This window comes from Barbus barbus (genome assembly GCF_936440315.1).
Source record: "Barbus barbus genome assembly, chromosome: 35".
NCBI lineage: Eukaryota > Metazoa > Chordata > Actinopteri > Cypriniformes > Cyprinidae > Barbus > Barbus barbus.
In genome coordinates this window covers 24,847,353-24,873,813 of record NC_136763.1, presented here as the reverse complement: position 1 = coordinate 24,873,813, position 26,461 = coordinate 24,847,353, and the positions used below count along the sequence as shown (strand labels likewise).

Genomic DNA, 26,461 nt, shown 5'->3' with positions numbered 1-26,461 from the left:
AACCTCACGATATTAATTTTTTTTAGATGCATCTGTGTATGCATGTGTGTGTGTGTGTTTATATATATTATATTATATATATATATATATATATATATATATATATATATATATATATATATATATATATATATATATATATATATATATATATATATATATATATATATATATATATATATTAGTGTGATATCCTAAATAATTGTAACCACAGTAATAGTACATTATTTTATTTATCTGTGCATTGTGGCACCTTTCCAAAAATAATGCATTAGAACATATGGCAAGCAACCATTTTTCAATGTAATAAGAAATCTACAAATATTAGAATGCATTTTAACTTTGGTTACAATTATTTATATAATGATATAATGCATTACAATGTACAATGTGAATAACTATGTAATGCGTTATATACAAAGGCTTTAAGTAAAGTTAATGTTAGTGTTACGAACATTTTTCTTTTTCAGTAATCTGTTGCACTCGCATGTACATCACAATATGGAAAAAAGATCTTTCGCTACTTCCTTTTCATCATGACTTCAAGTATTTTCCGATTAGTAATGGATAATGTACAGTCAGCTTTGTGATCCATGTGAGGGTTTACTGTATTATTAAAGACTGACTGTACTTTATTACAGTTACTTTTACAGTTAAAACGTGCCGCGTTTGTCGACCCCAGAGGGTTAATTATGACAGCACGCTGATGTTCAACTCTGAACTGTTTTCTTCCTCAGACACAGAGTGCTGCTTGTTGTTGTCGATATACTTAAGCATTATATTATTCACTTATTTGTGAACAAAGCAATCTAAAGGCTAGCATCTTGTTTCATAAATTGACAAAGCAGAAATCAAGAAAACTACCTTTATTTGTTAGTTGCCATTTTTAGTTCTTGCATGACATCACACGAGTCTGAACTTCTATAAAATCAATTTTACAATTTAATTGGTATGTGTTTGAAAGTTTTTGTTTTTGCTATTATTTTGTGGGGACAGAATCTGTGCAAACCTGTAATCATTCAGCAAGACCTTTGAAATGTTGAAATGTTCATGTGTTGCCTCGCGATTTGATGTAGGAACTGTATAACGACAGGTAACAAGTCTTTGAAATGGAAGTGCGCCTTAACTACTGTATATTATCAACTCTTGCTCTGGTACAGATCCCTGAAGAGGAGTTGGACCCATTTAATGTTCTGGGAGTGGATATTCATGCCACTGAATCAGAACTCAAGAGAGCTTACAGACAGCTGGCAGTACAGGTGAAGTGACAAAATCATTGCCCTGAAACATGGGATGAGTTATGGACTGTATGGATTTGTCCAGGTATAATGAATTGTTTGTGTACAGGTTCATCCAGACAAAAACAAGCACCCAGGTGCTGGCGAGGCCTTCAAAGTGTTAAGAGCTGCATGGGACATCGTCAGTAACCCAGAGACTCGGCGAGAGTATGAATTGTGAGTGCTGTTAGATAAGAACAAGTAGATTGATCTACATCCTAAATGAAATGTTTTAATGAAAAAAATGGCTTCTGTTATTTTGCATTGACAATATTTTCATTGTGACAATTAAACACTTTTACCTACGCATTCTTTTTCTAATGCAAAACAATTTTGTTCTCTTAAAGGCTTGTGCTGAGCTAAAAAATCCTTTACCTAATTTGGTGTTCCCAGTCAAAAATAACCAGCCTTTTATAAATAGCTTGGGAATCTCTCATTATGCTATATTATCAGTTAATCTTTAAAAAAAAAAACTTTCCTGGTCAAAATGACTGTAACACAACTTGAAAGTTAATGTAATGTGGAAAACAACAACAACAAAAAATGAATAGTTATATAATTAAAAAAAAAAAAAAAACTTTGTATCATGGGAATATCTGTTATATTGCATTTCATGCTGAACTTAATCCCCTGGTTTCACAGACAAGGTTTAAACCTAATCCCAGACTAAAATCTAATTCTGAGCTGTTTCACCTGAAAGAAACTTGCTCTGACTGATCTTAAAATATATCAGTGCCTTTACTTTGTCTCAAAATGTACACCAGTTATGTTTTTTTCTAAGGCATGTTTATAAAAATTACTTAAATGTCCTAATTTAATTATGGCTTAATCCTGGTTTAATCTAAGCCCTGTCTGTGAAACCGGGACAATATTACTCAATATTACAAGAATTCTTAGAAAGGTGACCTGGACATGTTTCATGTAACTATGAAAGTCTTGAGCGATTTTATATTTGGCTTCTGTGTCTGCAGGAAGCGTATGGCAACTACGGAGCTTTCAAAGTCCATGAATGAGTTTCTGACCAAACTGCAGGATGACCTGAAAGAAGCCATGAACACAATGATGTGCACTAAATGTGAGGGCAAGCACAAGTGCGTATTACAGATCATCGTTTCAGCCTTCGTCATTTCACACAGATCTTGTTTTGCATTCTATGCTGCATTTCCACGTTCATCTGAGCATGGCCTCTTCCACAGGCGCTTCGAGATCGACCGCGAGCCTGGTGAGGCCCGTTTCTGTGCTGAATGTAGTAAGTGCCACAGTGCCGAGGAAGGAGACCTGTGGGCTGAATCCAGTATGCTGGGACTGCGCATCACATACTTCGCCTTTATGGATGGCAAAGTCTTTGACATCACTGGTAGTTCATTCACATTCCCGCTCTCAGATCGTTGCTGTGTTCGTATGTTGTTATGCATATGTTAAGATCGTTGAGACACATCTCTATGTTCACACAGAGTGGGCAGGCTGTCAGCGTATAAGCATCTCTCCAGACACACATCGCGTGCCATATCACATCTCTTTTGGCTCTAAAGGTAGCAGCGGAACCAGCCGCCACAGGTAACCACTCTTTCCTAAGGCTGATGATACACGGGGCAACTTTTTCAGCAATGCTGCCGGGCAACTTTGGTTAATGTTGCCATCAACGGGCAACCAGGTGAGACACAGGGCCCAAAACCGATCTGAAATATCCAGATAGAAATTTGTTACCCATTCTTAGTGAGAAAGTGCCCAAGCAACATTGCTCAAAAAGTAGCCCCGTGTATCATCAGACTAAGATCCTGTTTGCACTAGTGCTTTTCGTTTTAAAACGGCGTTTCGTTTAAAACGGTCGAATGGGGCATCTACCTAAACATATCTAGGAGTACAACTATGAGAATGATTTTCACTTTATTTGTGTAGCACAATTAAAACATGTTGACCAATGTGCTTTACATAATTTGTACAATAACATAAACCAAAGCACACCACACTAAGCCACATAAAGTCAATTTGGTTAAAAGCAATATAAAACAAGTTTCAAGCTGTAATTTAAATGCATATTCATTAGTCAAGTCACCTTTATTTATATAGCACTTTTAACAAAGATTGTGTCAAAGCAACTTTCCAGTATCAAAAAAGGAATAATGTAAAATGACAAGATTAAACACTCAATTTTCAGATAAAGGCATTTCATTATAGAATTCAGTGATGTCATCGTCCAGTTCAGTTGAGTTTAAATAGTATCTGTGCAATCAAGTCGACAGTATCGCTGGAAATTAGCCAGAGGCAACAGCGGAACAAACTCCATCGGTGACAGAATGGAGAAAAAAACCTTGGGAGAAACCAGGCTCAGTTGGGGGTCAGTTCTCCTCTGGCCAGTTCAATTCCAACTGCAGCAAAGTCAGATTGTGCAGAGGACTCATCTGGTTCCCGACGTCTGAATGATGTTATTGTTTACACAGTTGTCAAGGATACGCAGAGCGAATGTGGGCAGCCACCCCATCATTTTCAAAAGTCTCCGTTTTGCTCCGTTTACACTGAAGCGCAACCCTGAGGTTTCAAACTAAAATGGGGTCTGCAGCTTTTTCGAAAGTCTCCGTTTTTGAGGGCCAAAAAGTTCGTAGTTGCACTAGTGTAAACGTAGCCTAAGACTTTCCTAATAAGAAGTGTTATGTATTATGACAACATCAGTTATTCAGAGGTCATAATCAGCATTCCAGTGATGATTTCATAATATAATGGAATGCTGATTATTCTGTAAGCGCAAGCAAAGACTAGACTTTGGCGCAAGTCACTGGGAAATTTGTCCACTTCTGTCTTTTAATTTCTTGAAAATCTAAAAGGGTAACACTTTACAAGGTGGTTCCATTTGTGAACATTAGTTAACTACTAGGGCTGCATGGTAATGGTTAAACTATTGAGCGATTGTTTTGCTCAGAAATATAATAATGGTTAGTAATCATGTTTATTGTCATTTGAAGCTTCTTTTTTTTCTTTACATTTGATTAGAATTGTTGCACTTTTAACTCGCATGGTTTGCTTGCAGATTTAGTTGCAGTTGCAGCTAAATCTGTTGTCGATTTCTGCACTCAGTACTTGGTCGGGGCTCGTTTAGCTCAAACTCCAGCTTCAGTGAGGAGTGGCATGGAAGCGATCAGTCTGTGGCACTGATGAGGCACTAATGAGCTTTCAGCTCGTCTGTATTGTTGGATCGACTGTTTCTCATGTCAAAGAAAACAGACTGGCTGTATTACACTTATTTGAGCAATGTAGAGAGAGAGAGCGCATGCACATGGTTGCCAGGTTTGGAAGCTTAAGTAAACCACTTGGCAGAAAATGTTTCAATTTATAAATGTATTTATGTATCTTTTTTTTTTTCTTTTTTTTTTTTTTTTTTTGAAAGCTTGCTACCAATGAAAAACGCAGATTCCAAATTAAAATGCAACATTTTCAGGATAAATAACCAGCTGGCAAAAATGTCATATGATCATGCTTAAAGGATTAGTTTACTCCAGAATTAAAATTTCCTGATAATTTACTCACCCCCATGTCATCCAAGATGTTCATGTCTTTCTTTCTTCAGTCGAAAAGAAATTAAGGGTTTTGAGGAAAACATTCCAGGATTTTTCTCCATATAGTGGACTTCAACAGGGACCAGCAGGTTTTTCCAAATTGCAGTTTCAGTGCAGCTTCAAACGATCCCAGCCAAGGAATAAGGGTCTTATCTAGTGAAACAATCCGTCATTTAAAAAAAATAAAAATAAAAAAGTATATACTATTTAAACACAAATGCTTGTCTTGCACTAGCTCTGCGATGCACGTCCATGACTTTACGCGTTACGTAGTCACATTGGAAAGGTCACGCGTGACATAGGCGAAGGTACCGACCCTTATTCCTCTGCAGAGTTCAGTTCCAACCCTGATCAAACACGCTTGTCTGTAATTATCAAGTGCTCCTTCAGATCCTAATTAGTTGGTTCAGTTGTGTTTGATCAGGTTTGGAGCTGAGCTCTGCAGGAATGTAGATCTCCAGGAACAGGGTTGGGCACCCCTGATGTAGAGCCTTTTGAAGCTGCATTGAAACTGCAATTTAGACCTTCAACTCGTTGGTCCCTGTTGAAGTCCACTATATGGAGAAAAACTTGACAATGAAATTAAAATATTTATTAATCTCAATGTTCATTTTTACCATTTATTAATACAATAACAAACTCAAACAAACACTTTATTTAATATTATTTAATATCTGAGCTAACATGAACTAATTAAAGAACAGTTGTATTTTTATCAACAAATGGCTACAAGTAGTCATGACAAAAAAAATAAAGTTAATTTTGAACATAAAAATATGTGGGTTGAAATGACCCTAACACAATAGACACAAAAGTGTTTGAATGAATGTCTTTAAGATCATGAGAAACACATTCAGTCAGGTGTAACCAGACTGGAAATATTTTTGATATGCAAATGTTTTATAATATATCTCATAATGTAAGTTGTATATTTTGCCTACATTTGTAACATTTACAAAAACTTGCACATGCTTTTATTTATTTATTTTTTTAACTAGACTTGAGCACTTTTTTTGTGATTGATTAATGTACAAAACAACGGTTGAATGGTGTCTGTGAATATACGGGTTGAAAATATAGAAGATGTAGAGTTCACGTCAACACTTCAGTTTGGTGTTAACATACCAAAACACTGCAGAAATACAGCCTCAGATCCAGATAGGCATCAAGTTTGATGTTTTACAAAAACAGCATGAGATGTCAAAATGTTCTTAATTATAGAGGTAGAGACCCAAATTTGTTGCAGTTTATGTTCAGGCTGTGCTCTAGCCATGTGCTGTATTTCATAACTTTGCCACATGAAGTTCTATGGGCTGCCATAGACTCGAGCAGAAGACAACAACTAACAAAAACACAAGGTGCCTGTTCAACTTTTGGTGCTTGGATCCTAATTAACGGCTTGTGTGTTACTGTAATGACAGTCTTCATGTTAACCTGTGTCCTCTAGATCCCCCCCAGAACACGCACCAGGTGGTGGCTCACCTGCAGACCTACAGGACTTCTTCAGCCGCTTCTTCCAGGGTGGAGCTCCCAGTGACATGTCTGCTAATGGAGGATTCTTCCCAACGGGAAACCCGCCGCCTCATTCCTCCGGAGCAGCTGCAGGGACTTCAACAATGTTTTCAGGATCTTCTCCACAAACAGGGTTCTTTAGCCCAGGGGCCCAACGGGGCGACCCCAGCGAACACTGGACTGACGGAGGAAAGCCCCCACGCCGGCGCAAGAAAGTCCGCAAGCCATTCCAGCGCTGAGCAATGCAACGTTGTGCAGAGATGGAGCGCTGTCTGTTGCCATGTTTTGACATGATATTGGCTAACTAGTGCAACCAAACGAGGACAAAATCTTTTGACCTCTATTGAGCATTTCAGTGTTGGCGCTTTGAAGCTTCCTGACACAAAATGAAATGGCAACATCAAATTGCGTTGAAGGGCAAGCAAAGATGGATGCAAGAAGAAGATCTTTGCTTTTCATGTTTGAAGTCCTTTTTTGTTTTTTTATCTTTTGTTTTTTTGGCACAAATCAACCTACATTCAAGCATTTGAAATAACGTTCTTTTAAGAAACAGAAGGACTCATGAGTCATGAGTAGATTTTCTGGTGTATCTGAAGAATAGTTGACCCAACGTTAAAAACTGTCACTATTTACTCACCCACATGTTGTTCCAAACATTTACGCCTTTTATTTTTTCTTATCACAGCTTTTTTTCATTACCACGGAAGTATAGAAAATATCCCAACATCATAAAAGTAGACCATGTGACTTCTGAAGACATCAGTTCTAGCTTTGTGCGACAACCAAAGACCCAAATTAAGCAAGTCACTGATTATGTTCTTCTCCAACTTAGCTATTAAATTTGGCTCAGGTGTGATGTGATGGATGCATGATAACCAATGGTGTTTCGTATTCTGAGCTTCAGTGGTGCGGGAGCATTGGATACATTTTTTATTTTTTTGATTGACAGATGTGGTTACTATGAACCGCATGAGATTCTTAAATTTTACCACAAGAAAAAAAAAAAACAGTGGCAGAGTTTGAAACGACATGAGGGTAATAATGGCATTTTTTTATTTTTGGGCGACGTTTAAAAAGGTTTCTGGTTGTGTCAGGCTTGAAATGGTGAATCTGATGGAATATTTACACGATGTGGCTGAATGTTTTGTAGTATATTAACACGTAAGGATTAATGTATAAGTCACACGCAGACCTCAGGGATGACTCTTTCTTCATATGCTACTAGTAAGAGAACGGGGAAAAGACGTAGCTGAAATTTCCCGATGTTCCTGGGATTATCGTATAGAGCTCATGCAATCCAGAGGAAGCATTTAGCAGTTACTCAAGCAGTTCATCATAAAACCAGATTTATTTTCTTCCATTGTTTAAATTACCTGTTTGGGAGAAAATTAGTTTATGTACAAACAAATACACGATATGGCTAAATATTCCACAAATTGATCATCAGCTGTTCATGTGATCTGAATGGAGCTTCAGAAGATGAGAGAATCTAGAGGGGTTTTCGCATCAAATGCTCTACCTGTTCTCTGGAGCTCTTGATTGATTTGGTTTGTTTTTGTTCATCTCTAGAGCTGGAACAGCCTCCAATGTGCATTGTATTTTCGAGTGAGGGAAAGAAATCATTAAAAACTGAAATTTGAGTTAAAGCACAAATGTAACCGTGTGAAAATCTTGTGTCTAGATGCATAGAAGTTTAAAAAATGGGTTTTGATGTGAAAATCCCAGAGCCTCCCTTTACGAGGAAGTCCTCTTGTCACTTTTGACCACTTTTTTTTTTTTTTTTTTTAACCCTCAGGAATCATTGTTGCTTCATTCATCCGCTGGAGCAATCATTCCAGGCCAACAGATTCACTAGTGTCCAAACCTGACGTTTTTGGCTCATGACATTGTTTTTTTTTTCGTTATTTTACAGTAGACCCAATATACTTTAAGACACAAGACTCTTTTCCCTCTGTACAGCTGGACATCATAAAACCGTACTAATACATGCGTGTTCAGTTTGATGTGTTCTCAGAGATTCTTTCCGGAACTTCCTGTTCCGTTTGACTTAAACCTCCTGATAAAAGCGCTTGTTCAACAACAGAAATTCCGAGAATGAAAACATTTAAAGAGACTGCAGAAATAAAATCAAATTGTTGTTTTGCTCTTTGTCAGTGATCTTTCAGCCTGTGGCTCAGAAGTGGTTTCAGATGGACAAAGCAGAAAGATAAATGGTTTAACGTGGTAACTCAATCATGGTAAAACAGCAGCACGTTTACCTACAGCAGAAGCTTTCTGTTGACAATGGCAAGTGTTATTTAATTTCTGTTCACAGCTGATTATTGAAGTGGTATAAAAGAAATAAAACAGAGTTTATTATTGCACTAAACTTCCTCCTGATGTTAAGGTGTTACTGACCTTTTGAACAAAATAATGGATGGCTTTAAATCGACTGGTGTCTAAACATCAACATAAATGAGTAGCTCGTATATTGCTTTTATTGTTTGACGAATGCATTTGTACATGTCATTATGTGACAATATTCCACTCGCTATTTCAAGAAAATATGATGGGTATTGTATTATTACATACACTGTACTTGAGAGTTTTAACGGTCTAGTCGAGGTGCTGCATCGACACATGTATTTAGGGATTACATGAAGGTTTATTCCAGACAGATGTGATCTAAAATAGATCACTCTAGATTCAGACAATCATTATAATGGTGATAATGTGCAGGACACTTTTTCCATCTCACCCCAACACTCCTATATTAAAGCTGATTCCTTCAAATGCTGTGCTCTTCAACATGTACAAGTGTAACATCTGTGCATTTCACTCCAGTATAAAGTACATGTTCACTATAGCAGCTGCTTAGCTTTTTCAGCTGTAGCTGCTGCTCTAGAAATATTGTTTCCATTTCTACCACTGAATGTGTTCAGTTATAAGTCGACAGAAATGTGTGACAGTGCAAAAGTCGTTAAAGGTCATAGCAGCTCAATTTTTTTGATTCTGCTCAAGATGTCAAAATACACCTTAAGGGTTATATTTATTAGTTTTGCCTAAATTAACTTCTCATTGATTGAAGCTGTATGATTTGAGCTAAGAGTAAGATAAAATTCACTTTTTTTTTATTCTCTCTCACACACACACACACACACACACACTAATGCCTTCTTGTCCATGGTAGCTCATGGTTTAATGAATATAAATGTAAGACTTTATAAGACCAAATAAAGATTACATCAATGTACTTCCAACAGATATCCATTACTTTTTTACATTTCATTTACAAATAAAAAATGGCTAAAGGCTTGAATAACTCCTTCCAACCACTAGAATATGGAAATAACCTGTACTTCCTGTTCACATGCACTGAAAGTGATATTCTTCCTCAGAGTTTGTCTTGTCTAGCACAAATTACAAAAAAAAAAAAAAAAAAAAATGAAGTACATTTTATTAAAACAAGAATAAATATCTGCCAATGGACCCAGAAAAAAAAAGTCCTTTAAAAATAATTTGGAGGGAAAACAAGTTTTCATACCCCATTAACAGATATTTGTTCTCGTGAACGTAAATTAGTTTAATTCTTAGAAAACAAGATGTTTTATCTTCAGTAAATGGATGTTGATTAACCTAATAAGATCTTCGTTTCCTGTTTATCATGGTCTTTGGGGTCTATATGACCCCAACAATTGATAGAGAAATTGTACAAAAAATACACATTTTTAATTATACAAATGTTTTTTTTTTTTTTGTTTACTTCTCATCTATTCATTAATGCTGTGTTTTGGGAGATTTGAAGTACTTTTGTACCTATTTACCACACAATTCCTCAACTACACCATAAGCTTGCATATGAAATATTGATTTTTAATGGAAAAATCACTTAAATGATGATCTAAATTAAATTTAAATTGTTTCTGGATATTGATCTAGGTGTTATGTGTAGAAGTACGCCATCCAGTGGTTAGAGATAAACCTAAATTATTTACAGTTTAAGAAATAAATAGTTTTGACCAGCAGAGGCAATAGAGAGCCATTCATTTTACTGCATGTGGCCAACTGCTTGTATCACAACTTTTGACATACATTTTGTGAATTTATATATATATATAAACATAAGAAAGGACATTTAAAATAATTATTTTTTAAAATAGCAGAATTTTTGTAGTTTTTGATGCATTTTGAAATGTCTGTTTTAGACCCTCTTTTATAGCCTTTGCGTGGGAACATTTACTTTGTTTTCAAAACACAGATCTAGCTCTTACATCTAAACGAAAAAATTTACAGTGGAAAAGGTCAGTTGTCTTTTATCTCCGCTTCATCTCTCTCTGCATGTGAGTGTGCATGTGCATGCATTAGGTCTCACTCACACGCGTTCTGCATGTGTGCTGATTTCATTAGCCAAATTGGATACAAATTCTCTCTGTGACAGTCACACCTCTGTGTGTGTGTGTGAGAGAGAGAGAGAGAGAGTGTGTGTGCATATGCCTGTGTTTGTACGTACGTGTGTGAGAGAGAGAGTGCATATGCCTGTGTGTGTGTGAGAGAGAGAGAGTGAGAGAATGCATGTGTGCATATGTTGTGTGTGTGTGTGCATGCATTAGGTCTTACCCTTTTATATCTTTGTTCTGCATTTGTGACTGATTTCCTTTGCCAGCTCTATAAAAATGCTCTCTGTGGCAGTACACACATACATGTGTGTTTGTTTGTGTGTGTGCTTGTGTGTGCCTGTGTGTTTGTGTGCATGCATTAGGTCTTACCCTTTTATATCTTTGTTCTGCATTTGTGACTGATTTCCTTTGCCAGTTCTATAAAAATGTGGCAGTACACACATACATGTGTGTTTATTTGTGTGTGTGTGTGTGAGTGAGTGAGCATGTCTTTTCTACATCACATTTATGCTCTAGTAGTAGGCCTTCATTTCCGTGTGAAAATTTTCTGATTTATGCTGGATTTATAGATTTTTTTTGACAAATGAAGAAAAAATATTGAGTTTTTTTCACATTTCCCATTCATTTCAATGTGGGGTCATATTGACCCCGAAGACCAGATTTGTAAAAAAAAAAATTGACATACCTTCAGAACAACCGAATCAAGCCCAGTTTTTTGTGTGTGTATAGATAGATTATGTAGTCAAAGTCACAAAATCTTATTCCACTCAGATGAAGGGAACCATTTTTTTTTATTAAGGAAATGTCGATTGGGGTCGTATATACCCCGTGAACCGATAAGGATGTTTAGATATTTGGAATGGAAAACAAGAAAAAAAGACAACAACACTAAAGAAGATATTCTTTTGTTTTTATTACACCCCACAGAAAGCCTGGGCTTAGAACCGATGAAATCTTTCTGAAGGAATAATGTGTGATTATGCTGGCTAGAGTTCAGTGTGGCTCTATGGTGAGGAGATCAGCTATTGTACTTACCATTTAGGACCACAAGCAGCTGTCAAATTAGCATTTATATAACCTCTGCAAGACTAATAACTTCATTACACTTGATTAAACTTCATTTTGACCTCTTTCACCTTTCATGAGTACATTATTGCGGCTATCAAGCATTAAAGAACTATGCTCCTTTTCCAAAGAGGTTTCGTTCACGTGAAACTTCTCCAGTATTTTCTATAAATTCACTCGGGTCACATGACCTGTGTACAGTGTGAAGTGACACTTTGGATCCTTTTCTAGTCATTAGCACACTGGCACTGACATGAAGCCAAGAGGGAATCTTTTTAAACAGCTTTTGCACATAAAAGGGCATCCACGGTCATCTCTGTGCTCTTTAACACACTTTCCCCATCAGCCCCTTAGCTCTCAAAGTTTTTCCATTACAGCAACAAATACTTTTCAAATAAAAAGACTTACTTAATATTTCAGTAAATGAAGACTGTTACAGATTATGATGAGCAAACAAGGGTTGCTGCATATAAAGATATTCATCTGATTTTTATTTTTTGTATTTTGATCCACATTACTGGCCAAAAGTTAATTGTTAAGAATAATTCAGATTTGTTAATGTTTTTGAAAGAAGTCTCTTATGCTGAGCAAGGCTGCTTTTTTATCATCTGATTAAAAACAGTAAAAGCAGTAATATTAAGAAACGCTATTACAGTTTAAATAACTTTTCTATTGTTTGAATATATTTTAAAATGTATTCCTGTGATGAATTTTCAGCATCATTGCTCCAGTCGTCAGTGTCACATGATCCTTGTTGCTCAAGAAACATGTCTGATTATTAACATTGTTGAAAACAGTTGTACTGTTTTTAAGAAAGAAAGAAATGCTTTAATTCAGCAAGGAGGCATTCAATTCATAAGTGACAGTGAAGACATTTACCCCCGGCTTCACAGACAAGACTTAAGCCTGGTCCCCAACTAAAATGTAAGTCTGAGCCGTTTCAACTTAAAGAAATCTGCACTGATTGATCCTGAAATATATCAGTGCCCTTGTTTCGTCTCAAGAGGCACACCCGTAATGTTTTTTAGGCGTGTCCATAAAAAATAACTTTAAAATTCTATGAACTATTGCCTAATCCTGACTAAGCCATGCCTGTCAAACCCCTTTTCTATAAGATTCTTTTGAACTTTCTATTCATCATAAAAAAGTTACAATTATTAAGCAAAAGAAATAGTTTTCAACGTGGATAAGTAACGGAGTACCAATAATACATGAGCAGCAAAAGACTTATTTCTCAAACATTTAAAAAATCATAACTTTCGACCGATACTGTATTTTAACAGACCCAATTAAAGAATCTAAAAACTCTACAATTGTTTTATTACAGCATTTACTGAAATATTTTTGTAATAAAATAAATATAGTGAGTACCTTAAAAGTTCATGCAGAATATTTTAGGTTTGAAAGATTCCTAAATGCCCGTAAAGGTTTAGAATAAGACAGAAAAGCACGACTCAAGCCAGTCAAATGTCTCCCCTGTGAGAGACTCTCACGGCACCCATTTTCTCAAGTATAAGGGGGGGGGGGGGGGGGGGGGGGGAGCCAGATTACAACTACGCAAAAGGGGTCAAAACCTTCACCATAAAAGGGCCTGAATGTCCATGCATTATGCATGATAATTTAGATACCACGAAACCCTGAGAAGTTTCAGTGTCTGGGTTTTCTTTTATTTCAGGTGACCATCAGAAACTGTAAAACGTGATATTATCTGTAACATTACAATGAGAATGAGGCAAAACAGTAATTGCTTTCCTTTTTGTCTTCCAAAAATAAAACTTACTGATATATACATTGGAGATAAGCATTATAATATATATTTTCTCCTGAAAAGCTACAGCCTTAAATTCATATTTCAATATGCCACTCAATCTTAACATAAATAGCATCATAAAGGACATAAGATTATGCATACAAAGACACACTTGCAAACACCAAGCTCTTGCATTTTAGTTTCATAACATTTTTATTATATCTTTCCAGCGAGTGCCGCCACGACTTTATCAATTACGCTGGCGTCCAAATACACGATTATTCCTCCTCGGTTCGCCCATCTGTCCACACCTTGACTTTGGTTGTGCGGCTGATGGTAGGTGAGTTCAGCGGTGTGTCCCTTGTTTCCAGAGACATGAGCACGGATGCACTCGCTCAGGTCCGAGACGCCGCCGCCCAGCGCTCGCAGGAGCGCATGAGGAGCGCACGAGTCCCACTTGAACGTGCTGCCCTCAGACAGCACATACACATCCACCAGACCCTGGACCACGCACAGGATCTTGTATCCCGCACCGGACGCGTACATCAGCGAGCTGCTGGGAATGGCTGCTAGAGCGTCCTTCACAGCCGGCCTCTCGCTGGAGCTCAGCAGCACAGACAAATCATCTTTCTTTTGCAGACACGACGGCCTGCGATGCGTGAAGGAGCAAATGTTCACATCTCCATATGAAACGCCCCAGAGGTGCTTTCCTTTCCATCTACAATCACGACAACATGAGGACATTAAGAAATACAGTGACTTACATAAGCAACAGGTCAAGAGAGGTTAAATCTCTCACTGGTTAAACTGTGGACTGTGAATTTCTCTCATTTAGGGTCATTAGGGGTGGAAAGTAACTAATTACAAATACTTTCGTCACAGTACTTGAGCACTTGAGTTTTTTTCTACTTCACTACATTTATTTTTCACTAAAAGTACAAAAAAGACAAATCATGATGGAGAAACAGGGCGAGACGGCATTTGACAGGCAATTTTCAAACTACTGGGGTGGAGCCCTGCACTTCAGGCAATAACAGATATCGCGTGCAAAACTAACAAAGACTATAGATATAAAGACATTTCACTCCTATTACTTATGAATGGGAGAAACTACAACGCTCAATCCACCTTAGTCTTAAAAAGAGTGGGAGCAGCCACTTGTAAATTTGATGGGTCTGGCTTCTGGTCTCATCCACGTCCAGTTATTTTTAGCTGTACAGAACTGCTCGTTTTGCTGCTTGATATTGAAAATTGGTGTGTCTTACCATATTATTTTCATGTATTATCTTAGCTATGAACACACTGATTTGTAAAGCAAACAGTTTTACCATTTACTGCACGTTGTTATTCTTCTCGTTATTTCCCTAAGGAACTATGACGTCATTTTGTAGGCCAATCGGCTGTTCGCATCACACTGGTTCCCTCAACAAAAAGCCAATAGGATTTTTCCCAAGGTTTTTGAATTATTGCAAAAAAATAAGCTCGTGTTCAACCATACTTACACATGTTGTCTATCAAGATAATCTTCACAAAATCATAACGTTAATGAATTTTGAAGCCTAAACACAAGCTAAATTTAGGCTATAAATGAACTACACCAGGGTCACTCGCCTTCAACGTCACCACCACCGAGCTTCCGACAACTTTTTCAAACTTATTTTTAGAAACATGCTCAGATTTACTCTGTGGATGAATTTTGATGCACGTTAAATGAACCTTTTCATTTCAAAACTGGAATAAATACAAAAACTAGAGCCAAACTAAAACTGAAATGAAACAATAAATAGTAAGTAGTGAATACATTAAATAATCATAACCAAAGCACATATGAAAGCACGTATTTCGAAATAAGGTGCATTAAAAGTCAATAAATCCTTGATTAATATAAATATTTTTAAAAATAAGTGGGGTGTAACTGGTGTGTTTTATGTCATAGAATAAAATGTGAAAGTATCTTAAGCTTGTGTTAACCACAGACCTTATTTTAGGGGATTTAACCAAACTCCCATTCAAAAAAAAACCCTGACTCTGGGACGATGGAACCGGAAGTGCTAAAACGCTAACTCACTTCTGGGTTTTGTGCCGACAAAGTGACACCACTTACTCTTTGCTTTTGCCCTTCTGAAAAACATTAACAATCTTACGTGGACTTACTTTTCAAAATTTGTTATAAAACAATCACTCCCGGCAACAGGTATAGCTATGCTTGCTTAGCATCGTCAAACATATGTGACTAATATCATGTTTTGCTCCAAAATCACTATTTAACACTTTGTTTTTGAAATAACTTTCTCCTGTGGTTCTGGATTTGTTGGTATTATTTTATAAATTCTATACTGTGTCAATAAGCCTTGCATTCCTATATATCATTCTGATGAAAATACCTGAAATGGCTTGAACACATAAATAAATCACAGTTGTGTGTTTATTGTCTTCATGTTTCATCAATCAAAACGTCTCTATCTGCATGTTATTCAGCTGTAGTGATATCTGATGCATTTGTACATATCAGGGATTTCCTGGAATGTCATAAGTTTAATACTTCTATTAATACTTAGTCTCACTTGTGAAACAGACATTACATGAGAGTGTTTAATGCGCCATAATGCTCACATCGCCTCGTTTTGGTCAAAAATAGAAAAATAATACAAAAGTACTTAGTAACGTAGTAATTGAGTAGTTTTCCAGCAAACTACTTACACTTACTTGAGTCATTATATATATATATATATATATATATATATATATATATATATATATATATATATATATGGCAAAATATACAAGGCAAAAAAGAAGGAAAAAAAAATACACACACATATATATACACATATACATACATATATATATGTGTGTGTGTGTCTGTGTATATATATATATATATATATATATATATATATATATATATTTTTTTTTTTTTTTTTTTTTTCTTCTTTTTTTGCCTTCATTCTTAAAGGACAGTTTAGATGATACAGCAAACGAAGGGGGAGAAAGAAGGGGGCGAGAACAGGAAAGGTCCTCGGGCCAGGTTTCGAACTCGGGACGCCCGTAGCACAATGGTGCTTTATGTCGGCGTGTTATCCACAAGGCTATCGGCGCTGACAAGTCGTATTATTTTTCAGTATTTTTACTTGTACTCGAGTAAAGAACACAGATGCAACATCTCATTTATATATCGACCAACACAATATACCAAAGCGCAGCGCAAATTAATGTGGTGCGCAAATAAAGAAAGAAGCCACAGTACTTTGAAAAGAACCGGAGGCCAAAAAAGGTTTGAAGTTTTGATAGAGCTGGTATTGCGTGACTCCTAGTTGAGGGTTTCAAGTCATCTTTTATTTCCTGAAGCAAATTAAAAATAAATGGCAAACAATATGTTTGAATAAGGTGTTCTTCTGGAATTCCAAATAAATTTAATACGTGTGGAAAAAAAACCTCTCTCTTCTACCACGCGCTCCCTGTTTTCTGGGTGCCTCCTCCTAGCCACAATAACTGCAGCCATTTCAAGCGCAGAATAGTTTAAGAGTAAATAATGGTCATTTGACTAGCGCAAACGTTAGTAAAACGCATTGTGTGATTCATTTTAATACTCTCCTCCCATAACTTTTGCGTCTCAGAAAGGGAAACTCCTACAAATTCATATTCAATAAGGTCAGGCGTGTTCATGCCTTTTCAGCGCCAATTCTTCACTGCGCATCTTCAGTAAAACTTGACAGTACAATTTTAATGCCAAAAGATGGTTTGCGCTGGCACCAGCTGTTAGCAAAACTGGCCCTTATTTCTAGTTATTTGCACCTCAGTGGACAAATAGTCAATACATGACAAAAAATAAATAAAACTAACAAAACTAAAATTAACTAGCTGTAAAACTATATCAGCAAGGAAAAAGCATAGGTTTTATGCTGTATTTTATAGAGGTTTTAACAAGGCCTTGTTTCTTGCATAGTACCCACTTCTATAAAATGTGATCAAACTGGAGTTTAATCTGTATATTCTCAAATAACAGTTTGTGCATCATTTCACTTATAGCAAAAAATGTGAGGGTCAATTTGTTTTTTTGTTTTTTTAAGTAAACTCTTCAAAATCTGACAGTAGAAAAAGCTGTATATCCCAAGCACAGTGTATTACACTAGCATTTCCTTTATGACGACATACTGTATGGCTTCAGTTATAATTATTGTTTTTATTTATTTATTTAATATATATATATTTATATAACTATATTCTCAACACATTTTTGTGGGTCACATCTGAGTTTTCTTTTGAACACTGCTACTCTTACCCTTTACCCGTGGAGTCTTTGCGGTTGAACGGCTGGTTTATGACACCCATGACCGGTTGGCCAGTGGACCGCAAGTAAACCCCAATCAGAACCAGAGCACATGGGAGACCGAATAGACAAAAGCCTTCATCCGGCTCTTCTTCTTCTTTCCCTTCAATGTACTGACTTGTACCATCTATCAAAAGAAAACAGCCAAAAACACACCTGAATAATTCACACACCAGGAAAAAGAAGTCTCATAAGCATAACTGGTTGGTTTGTTCATTGTCCAGAAACAACAACTCTTTCCAGTTTTAAGTTTCACTTTAGCTTTTTTCACATGAAAAATCATTGGTTCTGCAACTACTGACACACAAAGACATACAACTGTACACTTGTTGTATACAATCTCAGATATATCAGCAAATATCTCCTCCAAATATGTCACGATATGGCAAACGCCTTCATTTCCATGCCTATTAAAAATTATTTTTTTTGTCTTATCTTAGTGCTGAATGTAAACAATACAAAAAAAATTCAACAATACCGGTACACATGTACCCATCTCATTTTTTAACTAAACATCTTACAAATGACACTCACCTTGTATATTTGTTTAGTAACCTAGTGTACAATAAACCTGGAACTGTGAACTATGAAATGTTGGCTCTACGAAAAATGCTCTTTATTTGGATAAAAAAAAAAAAAAAAAAAAGTCTGCTAAATGGAAAACATGTAAAAGTAAATCAATTAGCCAAGTAAAAAGCTGGACAGAAAATAACAAATACATTACCGATGGGATCAATCCAGATGCCCACATCGGCTGGGCTGATTGACAGCTGCAGAGATTCAGCCATCTCATCTCTAATCGGAAGGTCCTGGTGGATCACCTTGGTCAGAAGGGATGCTGCGTTTTGATCGCCATCCAGAACTTTAGCCAACAGAGCAGTTGTGTCCTCTTCCTTAGCGCATACTGTCACAGTAACACTCTCCCCTGAAAGAAATACAAACATGTTCATGGCCATTAGAGAAGCATAAACATACAATATGAGAAGCAAAAGAATACCTGCAAATTCCAGACTGAAAAAATATTCTAAAAATGTACAGAATGATAAACCACACATTTACTGTGGTTAACACTGTACACAAAGCAACGCTTTGCTTATATATCTTTCTTTTATTAAGCGTTGAAAGCGATAAGATGAAAACAAAATGCAATCAAAACTTTTCTGAGACCATCTCCCAAATAAAACCTCCTTGGATTTACATGAATCATGTGAATGGCCAATTTCAATGTCAGAAGGATGAATGAGTTTGATGAGTTTGCAGGTGTGAAAAACAGTGGAAGAAAACCTTAATTACACATTATTCCCTGGCATCTCCTGAACACCCCAAAACAAACACAGGCATTTCAACCTCATGCTAAGTATTTCTCAGCTCCTCCAATATAATCATAAAATACTCAATGATAGCTACGACTTATTATATTTATTATAATCTATATTATAATCTATTATAGTTTCCATTTATTATAGTCACGCAACCATTTGCCTACCAGGTACCACAGCCACAACCTAACCACTGGCTTTATCCCATCTGATTTTAATTTTTTTTTTTGCATAACCCCAATTCGAATAATGACATATTCACCCCCTCAACCCAGGATAAAAACTGCTTGTGTATCATCTGGATCGGTCTGCTTCATTTCACTGAATCACCCACCGCTGCTATAAACTGAGAAGCGCATCTCTAATTGGTGCTTTTAGACTGCCTATCCTATTTTTAATTGGACTCATCTAGTGCTGTGGTCATGTAGTGAGCAAGGCCTTAAAATCCCCTGTGAAAAAAAACAGATCAGAAAGCCATTAACTTGAATTTAATGTAAACAGGGTCTGTCACTGCAGTTGCAAAAGATTTCTAATAGAGTCCCATAGGGCTCTGTACTTGGCCCATCCTATGTTCTCTAAATCAGAATGCTTGGCTCCTTTAAGAAATCATAGTTTCTTACACCACTGCTTCAAGAACAGCACCGCTCAACATAAAGTACTTCAACTATAATAGAATTATCTGAATATGCTTTAACCTATAAACGGTTTTAACATTAACAATTTTATCTGATTTTACTTCTCCATGTGATCATAAAACACAACATTTGCCATGCAAAGAAACATGTATTTATGTTGTCACATGATCTATAGCTTTCCATATTTCAGTGACGTTAAAAGTCAAATAACAAGTGCCACAAGAGTGGTGAAAATTTGAATACTATTGCATACTGAAAACCTTTCAAATGGAGCACGGAATCAAAGCTGTTTTTGGGGTAACTTACCAAGTCCATTCTCAAACTTGTTTGACTCCTCTCCATGAATAAATCCAGTCAATTCTGGAAACTATAAAGCAAGAATGGAAATTTTAGCCATCAAGATGACAACAGAAACAGACAAACATTTTGATTTTAGTGAAAGCTTTATATTTAAGAACCTGGGCACAAATATCATGGCGAATCATTTCCTGTATCAACACATCAGCAAGCGTCTTAAAGTCCTGGACAAATTTCTTGTTTTTGTCAGCTCCTGTCTTTTCTTGAACCAAAAGTTCAAAAAGCGGTGCTTCCTGTCGACAGATCCGTGCCACATTGGCGGCTTTTTCTGCCACGCTCAGGAGCAACCGCAGCAACTCTGCCATACCTGAGGCCTGCGAATCACATAATAAACAAGCTTGGTTCTATATATATTTGATAGGCAATGGTACAGTTTTACAAGTAGGTCAGTAACATTTCAGCTCACTTAGTAACTAAAAAGGTCATGTGAAAATCAGGTCAAGTTGCAAAAAATATTAGTAACCTAAAAAAAGACTCTCATTAACTAAGTGCGACACAAACTTTAAGATCAAAGCACCATGATTAATGCCAGAATAAAAATAAAGATTGTTCTGCAAAAATCACAGCTTGATAATCAAAAGCCTCAAAGAGGTCTACATAAACACATTAGAGTCTTCAGTATCATGAAGATATAAAGCAAAAAGCTTTGATACACGTCATAACCCTGAAGACAAATGTTATGTGAATTTGGAAATAGTGAGTGTGTTTGTATCAATGTACAAGTATGCTGCTTGTTTAACTTTGGACTCAGATACAGTGAATGGTGCAAATATATGCAAATAGACACACAAATGTACATCAATGGACGTCCTCTAAATTACAGAGGGATAATGTCTATTTAAAATTATATTTTGATTATTTATTTTGCTAAGGATACAGCTTTGATGAATGTTACAAAGTTCACATCATCTCTGTGGTTTAGACCTGACACCAAGGTCCAAAAGACACGCAGACACAGTGGCAAAATGCATAAACATTTATAGGCTACATGAAGCATAGATGTATACATATATATATATATATACACACACAAACACAAACACAGCCCACATCTGTGGACAGAATCGAATGCTTTCCTTATTAGAAGACAGACCTAACCAGCAAAGGAAAGATATGATAATTACAGCTCATACCATTGAAATAATTCTGCAGTGGTTAGGTGTCCTTGAGTTTAAGTTGAGCGTTTCCTGTATGTCACAGTTCTGTGCTGGTCCTCTGTCTGTAAGCGCAAGCACACTTCATCTCTGCTGCTCGACGCCAGCGTATATAACGCAGATGTTATAGTAACGGGAACGCCTCGGAAATGAGAGCATTTCCCCTCTCAATGCGTCACAGTAGAAGGCGGGGTTTGTTTATGAATACCGCCCTCTGCTGGAGTCAAACATACATTTCAGATAAATAAAAATTAAATCGAGTTTTAATATACCATGTCAAACAAAAGGTTGGACATCCGCTGCGTTCCACTTACTTTTGCCTGACATTTGGACATGACTGGTTTTAGATTGGCTACCTGAGAGAGAGAGAAAACAACTCTTATGAGTGATTTTGATATCAGATGGATATTTAATAAAGCAAGAGAGTCCAACAAAATCAATGCGTGGCAAAATAATTGTAATTTTAGTACATAAAAGAATGTCTGCCTGAAGTGAAGACAGATCTGTATGAGGTTCTTAAGACGCTGACCATAGCTCAGTCATGGGTGAAGCTTGAGCAAATGGTAAAAAGCCATTACAGTGTAGAAAAACAAACCATCCGAAAATGATGGTTTCTAACTGATGACGAAGAATTGACAAAGCAGCCATCAGGTGCTAGACATTGTTCTAGGTAATCACATGTTGATGTTTTTGGTCTGATAATTAACACTTCTGTTTTTACAGAATGTAGCAGTGAGAAATTAGTAGTCATCCATTTCTTGTCAACTATGCATTCCGTTAGTTTTGCAAATTGGTATGTTTCGCCAGGGCGCGAAGAAATATAGAGCTGAGTATCATCAGCATAACAGTGAAAGCTAACACCATGTTTCCTGATGATATTTCCCAAGGGTAACATGTAAATCATGAAAAGCAATGGTCCTCGTACTGAGCCTTGAGGTACTTCATACTGCCCTATTGATCAGTATGATACCTCTTCGTTCACTGCTACTAACTGATGAGGGTCAGATAAGTAAGATTTGAACCATGCCAAAGCACTTCCTCTAATGTCAACAAAGTTTTCTAGCCTCTTCAAAAGAATGTTGTGGTCAATAATGTCAAACACAACACTAAGATCCAGTAGAACTAATAGACAGATACAAATACTATCGGATGATAAGAGCAGGTCATTTGTAACTAATGAGAGCAGTCTCATTACTATGATACGGTCTAAATCAGGCATCCTCAAATCTGGCCCACTCCTGCAGAGTTTAGCTCTAACCCTAATCAAACACACTTGAGCATGCTAATCAGAGTCTTCAAGATCATTAGAAAATCACAGGTAGGTGAGTTTGATCAGGGTTGGAGCTAAACTCTGCGGCAGATTGGACCTCCAGGGAAAGATTTGAGGAACCTTGGTCTAAATCCTGACTGGAAAACCTCATAGATTATATTTTTCTCTAAGAAGGAACATAGTTGTGATGATACTACCTTTTCTAGTATCTTTGACTGAGAAGGGAGATTCGAGATCTTTCTGTAATAAACAAATTCTTTAGGGTCAAGTTGTATTTTTTAATGAGAGGCTAACTTACATGTTGTTGGTTTAGATGATTTAACAAGGTTATACAATTCTTCCTATAGCATAGAATGAGTGGAATTGTTCCTCAGGGGATCTATAGCGCACTTTCTGATGTGATACTGTAGCTGACGCATTAACAGCTTTAGCTATATGGAGTATACATGAGACTAGATTATGATCTGAGATATCATCAGTCTGCTGCAGAATTTCAATGCTATTAATATGTGACAGTATCTAGAGAATGATTTTGACAGTAAGTAGGTCCTGACACATATTGTCTAATCCCAAAAGAGCTCAGAATGTCTATAAATACTGATCCTAATGCATCTTTTTAATGATGAACATGGATATTAAAATTACCAACAATGAAGAATTTATCTGCAGTCAGCACTAACTCAGATAGAAAATCAGCAAATTCTTTAATAAAGTCTGTATGGTGCCCTGCATGGTGGCCTGTATACAGTAGCCAGTACAAACGTCACAGGGAATTTATCATTAATGCTTACCACTCTAGATAATGTTATATGAAGCACCATTACTTCAAACGTATGGAAAAATATTTGCATTTCCAGACTTTTGCCCCTATTAAGTTTTTTTTTAATAATAGAAAATTAAGAATTTAATGAAAATAAGTTTATCATACAAGTGTGCTTTCATGGCAGCTGTTTAGTGATTCTTCAGTAATTGTCAAACACGACTGAATTGAGGTGCACTTTTTCATCATCCAAAATGTTTTGCATTTTGGGTTTCTTCTCACGATATCCTTAGCACTGTATGACAAAGCCTCAATAATCTTTGCAAAAATAAAAAATATACAGACTTTTATGTGTGCATGAGAAACCATTAAACTTACCATATAGGACAATGCACACTGAGCCATATTGTGCCATCAGCCCATTTTTCTCGGCCGCCACAGAGTGTGCGTTAAGGAGACCTAAGGCCTTGAAATATGGCATAATGCCCTATACAAAAGCCACATTTTGAACACTTTTTCTATAATACCAGTCTTTTTTATAGACCTTTGAACTTGGCAAATAGGACAATGCACACATCAGCCCATTTCGTATCATGGTTTTTCCGCCGCTGCTAAATTGGACATTAGGCCTTGATATTAGAGGCATTACCATAAGGAAAGCCAATTTTGAGCAGGTAGATCTCTATTAATTCATATGCATCCATGCGCTCGCTTTATTCATAGTAAGATGGAAGTGATGCACAAAGGAAATAGGTTATATAAAACTAGAAATTGTAATGCGTAAGCATGCAAAAAATTCCCATGCGAATGTGAATATAGTTTTTCGAGGGCACAAAAATGTTTCTTGTGTGCATGCAAAAGTCTGTATTTTTTACTATTATAATTTTTATTTTAGGGGGCTCTGTATGTTGCCACTTTAATAAAATTAATGAAAAAAAGCCCTGAAAAAGATACAAATATTTACAGATGACTGTACTATGTACCACATATAAAGCTGAAAATAGCGCTGTATGAACCATTTATGTTAAATATGGTCCAAAAATCTAGTTCGGAGTGATTCGGAAATTTGAGTCTGGAAAAGTATGGAATTTTGAAATGGAAAATGTGTAGGAACCCTGTCATGTGTATAACAGTAATCTTGGGGGAGTAAACTCAGTATTTAAAGTACTGTAATCATCTGGTTTTAGCCAAGTTTATGTCAAACAGAGCACATCTAGGTTATGATCACTGATCCCTCGGAGGGATGAAGACAATCTCTTTTCAACAGGTCAGGTCTGCCCCAAAAATTTGTCCAATTGTCTATGAAACCTATGTTATTCTGCAGGCACCTCTTAGACATCCAGCCATTGAGTGACGACCGTCTGCTATGCATCTCGTCAACATGGTAAGCAGGGAGGGGGCCAGAGCATATTACAGTCAGGGATGGGCAGTATTTCAAATACATGCATTTAAAATACGTATTTCAAATACAAAATACTATTTTGTATTTTAAGAAAAAAATCTAATGTATTTTGTATTTAAATACATTTCATCTTAGTATTTTTGTATTTTCAAAATACATAAAATACCTTTTGCCAATCAACCTCCTTATTAGACTAGCTCAAACCTCAAACATGCCACTTTCATGCTTTTCTTGGGAAAATACTAAAGTCAAAATCGTAGATATTTAAGATATGTAATTTTTGAATAAAATGTAGCTGCACTGTTCTCTTCGCATGTGCAAATGCAATTTAATAGCCAGCCAAACTCCATCCATAAAGTATACAGACGAGTCAGGATTCATCTTAGTCTTTCATCTTAGTCGTTTTAATAAGATGCCATTGAGATGTACATTATGAATTAGGAGTAAAACTGTAAAAACAGCAAACAAACAATAATCTAAATAATTATACAACAACTAAAAAAACTATGCATATAAGTAGCTCTGATACTTATATCTCCATAAGGGCTCAAATGTTATCGATGTAATCAATTTACTTAAATGAGATTACCAAATAACCAAAATAGTGCCAAATACAAATATAGGCTCATATAGACAAGTTGTCATATCAAAGTAAAATTAAATCAACATATTAAATAAAGGCTAGGCTAGCAGCTAGAGGCTATTACTAGAATTACATCAAATCGAAGATTCAAACAAACTTATTACAAATATGAGCATATATATATATATACGTAATCAATCATTACGTAACAAAGAATTAACTTACAGATGATGCTTTCACAAACGCAAAACAAAGTGGCATCCAAAGATCGACAAGAAGCTGTTTGCACGAGAAATGTGCTTTACTATGAACTCACTTTCACTTGGCATAGAATTGCCACTAGGTGTCGATAAACCTATACAATTTGGAGCAGAACAGTAGCATCCCATTTATTGACAACTATATCATCATTCATTCACAGTGCTATCTTTACAGTTAGCTTGTTGATGATTCTGGATTTTCAGTTTAATACATGCTGTTTTGCTGTCTATAAACCATACAAAATGCTTGAAATGGTTATTACTATGTGTATAACTTTAACATTAAAACAAAGTGATCTTGCTTTTGTGGGGAAAAAAACTTACCTGTCTCAGCAGGTAAAAAAAAAAAACCCTAGCAAGGGAGCATAGCATTAGTACTAGTCAGTCTTGTCAAGTCAAGTCAGTATTATTTGTATAGCGCTTTTAACAATGCAAATTGTGTCAAATCAGCTTTACATCGTCTTGATATAAAGCTGGGTGGCTTTATATCAGCTTTACAGTATTTAGACGGGGAAATAGTTTGTTGAAATAGTGTCATTCTCCTCTGGCCAGACAAAATCAGCCGTTTAAATCTAGACTAAAGCAGAATCAAGTTACTCGCCTATCGAGAAGAAACAAAGCAACCTCGGCGTCCGATCACAGGCCTTCCACTCCTTGAGTTCTCTCCAGCGCTGGCAAGCTGAGCCGATATTTACACGGGTCCCACTTCTTGCCTTATCATTCCGAAGTCGTTTTCAACATTTGTTTTTTATCCGCCATCTCTTTCTGTCACTCGGCTCGGCTGTTCACTGAACGCTCTCTCCTCCACATCATGAGTAGACACGCCCCTTACTGCTGATTGGCTACAAATTTGTTTTGGT

The 26,461-nt window shown here is 36.4% G+C and overlaps 2 protein-coding genes across 6 annotated transcripts in view; one reads left to right on the top strand and one right to left on the bottom strand.

Annotated features, from left to right (window-relative positions):
* The window catches only part of LOC306854923 (dnaJ homolog subfamily C member 14-like), a 14,613-nt gene extending 5,038 nt beyond the window's left edge, over positions 1 to 9,575 (top strand). For 2 of the 4 annotated variants that reach the window (XR_013782874.1, XR_013782875.1), the window contains exons 3-8: positions 1,161 to 1,259; positions 1,348 to 1,454; positions 2,249 to 2,352; positions 2,474 to 2,634; positions 2,732 to 2,834; positions 6,276 to 8,701. Coding sequence is in view for 2 of the 4 variants with exons in the window: in XM_079393241.1 (XP_079249367.1) it covers positions 1,161 to 1,259; positions 1,348 to 1,454; positions 2,249 to 2,368; positions 2,474 to 2,634; positions 2,732 to 2,834; positions 6,276 to 6,579 (894 nt within the window). In the remaining 2 variants the exon portion in view is untranslated. Of the gene's footprint in view, positions 1 to 1,160; positions 1,260 to 1,347; positions 1,455 to 2,248; positions 2,369 to 2,473; positions 2,635 to 2,731; positions 2,835 to 6,275 lie in introns of all 4 variants that reach the window. The other 2 variants (XM_079393241.1, XM_079393240.1) reach the window with 1 other exon arrangement.
* Positions 9,576 to 13,424: 3,849 nt separating this feature from the next.
* LOC306854646 (inositol polyphosphate 1-phosphatase-like) lies at positions 13,425 to 25,670 on the bottom strand. 2 transcript variants are annotated; one of them, XM_079392827.1, is made up of 8 exons: positions 25,567 to 25,670; positions 21,641 to 21,682; positions 21,306 to 21,543; positions 20,274 to 20,486; positions 20,122 to 20,182; positions 18,586 to 18,786; positions 17,814 to 17,988; positions 13,425 to 14,249 (listed from the first exon to the last, which is right to left on the bottom strand). In XM_079392827.1, the coding sequence occupies exons 3-8, from the start codon at positions 21,306 to 21,308 to the stop codon at positions 13,748 to 13,750; spliced, it is 1,155 nt and encodes a 384-aa protein (XP_079248953.1). In that variant the 5' UTR covers positions 21,309 to 21,543; positions 21,641 to 21,682; positions 25,567 to 25,670; the 3' UTR covers positions 13,425 to 13,747. The 2 variants fall into 2 exon arrangements, with proteins under 2 accessions (XP_079248953.1, XP_079248952.1); XM_079392826.1 differs by lacking the exons at positions 21,306 to 21,543; positions 21,641 to 21,682.
* Between the last annotated feature and the right edge of the window lie 791 nt (positions 25,671 to 26,461).

Excerpts from the sequence above, each read along its gene's own strand:
- LOC306854646 (XM_079392826.1), bottom strand. The coding sequence starts at position 25,602 with ATGCCACTTTGTTTTGCGTTTGTGAAAGCATCATCT. Across the intron at positions 20,487-25,566 it reads CGTTTGTGAAAGCATCATCT|GCCTCAGGTATGGCAGAGTT; the intron begins GTAAGTTAATTC and ends TGTGATTCGCAG. Across the intron at positions 20,183-20,273 it reads GCCATGATATTTGTGCCCAG|TTTCCAGAATTGACTGGATT; the intron begins GTTCTTAAATAT and ends CTTGCTTTATAG.